General features: G+C 37.1%; 1 protein-coding gene across 1 annotated transcript in view; it reads left to right on the forward strand.

Annotated features, from left to right (window-relative positions):
- Positions 1-769: 769 nt before the first annotated feature.
- The window catches only part of LOC107743935 (protein Wnt-6-like), a gene marked incomplete at its 3' end in the record, with an annotated part of 11723 nt that continues 7822 nt past the window's right edge, over positions 770-4670 (forward strand). The window contains exon 1 of the mRNA XM_016557390.1: positions 770-1183. Within this exon, the coding sequence (XP_016412876.1) occupies positions 1104-1183 (80 nt within the window). The remainder of the gene's footprint in view (positions 1184-4670) is intronic.

Consider the following 4670-nt stretch of genomic DNA (forward strand, 5'->3'; position numbering starts at 1 on the left):
AAACAATGGGGGGGCTGGAATGCAAAAACACAAGCTGAATGGAATTTAAGAATTTTTGGATTGTCTTTATACAACTAAATAAATCCTAAAATATTTGATAATGATAATGAAGAAGCAAGTCAGTAAGGCTAAGTCACTTGGAGTAAGTTGGGAGATACCTGAGCAGGAGTAACCTATTACTGGAATAAAGTGTCACCATTGCCCACCCTGTCTGGACTGTATAACTGAATTAAACATGTTTGCAGACTTCTTCTCAGAGATGGTCATATTGCCATAAATCAAGCATGTATACCAAATGTCGTTCTTATTGTTGTTGTTGTTTATAATAAATAAATAGCATAATAGTTCTTCAATAGATATTTGCAGGACATTTACTTCAACAAAGAATATCAGCCTGTTCTATAAAGTTGTCACAAAATGTACCGCTTAACAGCACTGGACATTCATAATGTGTCGTGTACTACCTGATCCTCCAGAAACTGTAGATCGGAACCGTTTTTTCCTGTATAACAATGTTCCTGACTCAAGCCCCGGGCGACGTCACTGAGTGGGTGATGAGCTCTGAGTTTCTTACACCACGAGAAAAAGGTCCCCAGCTGAAGGCAGAAAAAACGCGTGACGAGAGGAGCACGAAATGCCTTCTAGACGTCTACCTGTTTGGATCAGGATGCGATCTGCAGCACTCGCAGAAGGGCGCGCGCACGCAGGTTCAGCACATGGCACTCAGATCTACAGTTGTGCGCTTCAAGAGAGCAACTGGATTATTTACATTCCAAACCGAAACTCTTTAAAAGTTCTGGCATTTTAGTAGTTCAGGAGGTTTGACTGCATTCCATCAAGATCTAAGTGCACTTCTGCCTGGATTTTTTTCCCTCATTTTATTTTGCTGGATGAAGATCTCCAATAAGTAAGAATGAAGATGCTGACCACTTTCCAAGCGGATTTTGCGATCGTCCTCACCAGATGATGCGCTTCTTGGACGTGTATTATTCTTCAGGGGTGCTGAATCTCCTCAGAAATTATCAAACTTTCTCACAGGACAAGCCTCTTTCATCTCTGGACTAGTTCTTCAGCATCTTTTGTCCTTCGAAAGGCATCTGACAATGACGATTCCACTTTCCAGAACACAGCTTGCCCTCTTCTTTATCCTGCTTTGTCCAGTCAACATTATCGGGCTCTGGTGGTAAGTACTGTCTCTGGCGCGCGCTCAATCGCCTTTAGAAATTCCAGCAAGCTCCATATTTAAAGCTCGATCAGTGTGATTAGTGGGGAACTTCAGCGTGATAGTTTAGAGATGATCGAATATGACAATATGACAACACCGTTCCGGGTTTTCACATAATTATTCATTGAACAAACATCCTTAGGCACTCTTAACAATAAATAGTTCTCAGGTTCGGCTAAACCCCCTCTTCTTATCAAGAAACTTCTTGCTGTATTCCAGAGTGGGTTTTTTGGTTCTCTAGAGGTTAAAAACGTTCTTCATGTTTACACATAGGTTCTTCGGATCGTTATGTTGGTTGCTGGAATGGTAAAGCAGCATAGTACAGATTGTTTCATAAGGAAAGAATAAAACTTTTGAAAGTTATTTTGCTGCATCAGGTTGTAAAGCATTTTGTTTCTGTTTCACATTTATTGTTTAGAGTGCATGTGTTGCAGTTTTGGTGATTACACAGGCGTTAAATGAATTTCAATATTATATGCCTTAAATATGCCTTATTTCCTGCACACTCTATGAAACTGTTCAGTTTTAATATACACTTTCCATTAAGCACTTCTTACAAAATCAAAATTCAAAAATGTTAAGAATAAGAATTAATTATTAACAATAAATAAATGCATAGATGACATAAAATATTTGAAAGACGGCATTTAAACATAAAAAAATGAATTACTAAAAAAACAGGTGGATCAGGAGGTCACTCTAAATAACTTAATATATTTGAAATCCTTACAGAGAAATTTAAAGTTTCCATAAAAGTTGTTAAACATAGCTCCCATTATCATGAGTTTACTAAGGGTTAAGCTGTACTCTGTTTCAGAGGTAGACACATTGGGGGTCAGAGTTGGAATTTTAGGTGGACCTCCAGGCTGTGGGTGTCATCATAAACTACTCCTTCCCCTAACACTCTGAAATGTACGAGTTTGACAAGAAGAAGATTGTTTGATAAACAGAGACAATCCAAAATGACACATTACTTTTAACAAGGGTGTTGTTTAGCTAATCCAATTTTCACATTTTCACATTATAAAAGGTCAGCTTCACCTAAAGCTCCCCTCACTTTTTACACACACACACACACACACACACACACACACACACACTATCTCTCTCTCTCTCTCTCTCTCTCTTTCTCTCTCATACACCTGGAGGTCTAAAATAGTTTGCAAAGACAATGATGCTTTCTTTGGGGCACGACGCATGCCATCACAAACCTCTCATCTGGGGCTGGGCTGTGCCGAGGGTCTCTGACAGACGGCATGCCATTCACATGCTGAGGCTGAGAGGAGATGAAAAGGAGGCAGATAAACTGACTCTCAGGACTCTGATTGTGCTCTGATCTGTGGGGCTGAGAGCTGAGTGCTTGAGGAAGAGATGGGAAGCCTCACCTCTTCTGGAGTCTTCGGGGTCATGTGCTGGCGGCCCGCCAGGAGTCTGTCGGAAAGGTGTGCCTGTGCACGCACCATACCCTCTCGCTTTTATGTGTGTGTGTGTGTGTTGTCTCAGTCAACATTTTTGCATGTAAATGCCTATGTGTGACCCAATCTGTGTTCACACTCACTTTATTCTATTAAATCAGTGGTTCTCAACCTTTTTGATTTGAAGGCCTCCATTATCCTATACAATATTCAAAGGCCCCTCATATAAACTATACTATTTCCTCCGGTATGTTCTGCTGTAATAATGACAAAGCTACTTGTTTATAAACTTTTTAGTAACGGAAATTGGGAATGTTTATATGTTAAATTAAATAACCATAATAATTTTTGTTCCAGAATTTTTGAAGAACGCTAGTTCTTTAATAAAAAAATTGATTGTAATAATAGTAATAATAATAATAATAATAATAATAATTAAATGTTGCTATGAAATAGGGGATTTTTTATTTTTAGTTTATTAAAATAATTATTTAGTGTGTAGTATGTGTATTTTAGCATTTTAATTAAGTTACAATATTTTAATTTAATATTTTTTAAGTTTTAATTTAAATATTTTTTCTGCCCCCATGGTTGAGGACCACTGTATTAAATGGATAGTTCACCCAAAAATGATAATTCTGTCATCATTTACTCACCCTCATGTAGTTTTAAGCCTGTATTAGGGATATGCCGGTATCAAATTTTCATGTTGCGATTAATTGCTAATGCTTTTATCACGGTATTCGGTATTATCACGATATTGAAATTAAGTTTTAAAAAAAAGTGCTGTCATAATACAGTATAACAGGTTTAATAACTTTTTTTCTTATAACAAAAATAACTGAACATTTAGCAATAAAGCAATACAGAAAAATGTATAAAGTCAAAAGTTTTACACAGATTAAAGTGCAAAAGAACTATAAAGACCAATAGGTATCACTTTACAATAAGACCTCATTAGTTAACCTTAGTTAATGCATTAACATTCACAATGAGCAATAGCTACATTTGCTACAGAAGTTATTAATCTTTGTTAAAAAAAATACAAGTCTTTGTTCATGTTAGCTCATTAAATAACACAGTTGCAACTTTCGATTTTAACAACCTGTTATTAAATATTGGAATACCTAAGATTAATGAATGTTCAGAAGAATTTTTCATTGCCAGTTTATGTTAACTAATGAATTAACTAAAGTTAACTAATGAAGCCCTAATGTAAAGTGTGACCGAACAATAAAGAATCAAAACACTTTCAAACAATATCTAGGGCATGTTGTAGTCCAGATTAAAATGTAAAAAAAAGTTTGAAAATAAATAGCCTATTAAGTCTAAATATTTAAGTATTTGGCGCTGTGATGAACATCATAGCAAATACACAAATCTGAATGGCTATTTAAATCATTTAAACATGATTCAGAAACAGGAAGTAGTGCAGCTGCTTTGTTTACAGGGTTTCCGGGGTAAAGGCTGCATTTAAATGAATGATTATATTATTATTATTATCATTTCTGCAGTTTAGCGCCATCTGCTGTCAGAGAGTGAAAGTGCGCTTTCATCCAGAGCGTCTCTCACATGTTCCGCCATGTGCTTCTCGTCCGCGCTTGTTTACATCAGAGAGCGCACGCGTCTTTCACGCAGCATACAGCGGTGTTGTGCATTTTGACCAGTTGATGGGAAAAGTATTCTTAAAATGCATTCAAAATTCGGAATAATTTGTAATATATAATTATTCACGGTATTTAGAAGTGCCCACGATAACAATATCGTGCATATTCATTACCGTGATATATCGCATTACCAAATACCGGCACAAGTCTACTTTGATGATTGGTTGATATCAGAAGGGAGGCTAGCCTCCCTTGCAAGGGTTCTTTTCTCAACACTCCTCAGCGCTGAAAGTGAACACTCGATGGTGATTAGCTCATTTTTTTTTACCAATGGAGGCACTAGAGCTCAGCACTCACCCGGCCTCCCCCTCCCCCTCCCCTTCTCTATCATTAGCGGTTGTAATTACATCAGCAGATTCGGCA

Source organism: Sinocyclocheilus rhinocerous, unplaced genomic scaffold, assembly GCF_001515625.1.
Source record: "Sinocyclocheilus rhinocerous isolate Xijiao unplaced genomic scaffold, SAMN03320098_v1.1 scaffold2001, whole genome shotgun sequence".
In the NCBI taxonomy this organism is placed as follows: Eukaryota; Metazoa; Chordata; class Actinopteri; order Cypriniformes; family Cyprinidae; genus Sinocyclocheilus; species Sinocyclocheilus rhinocerous.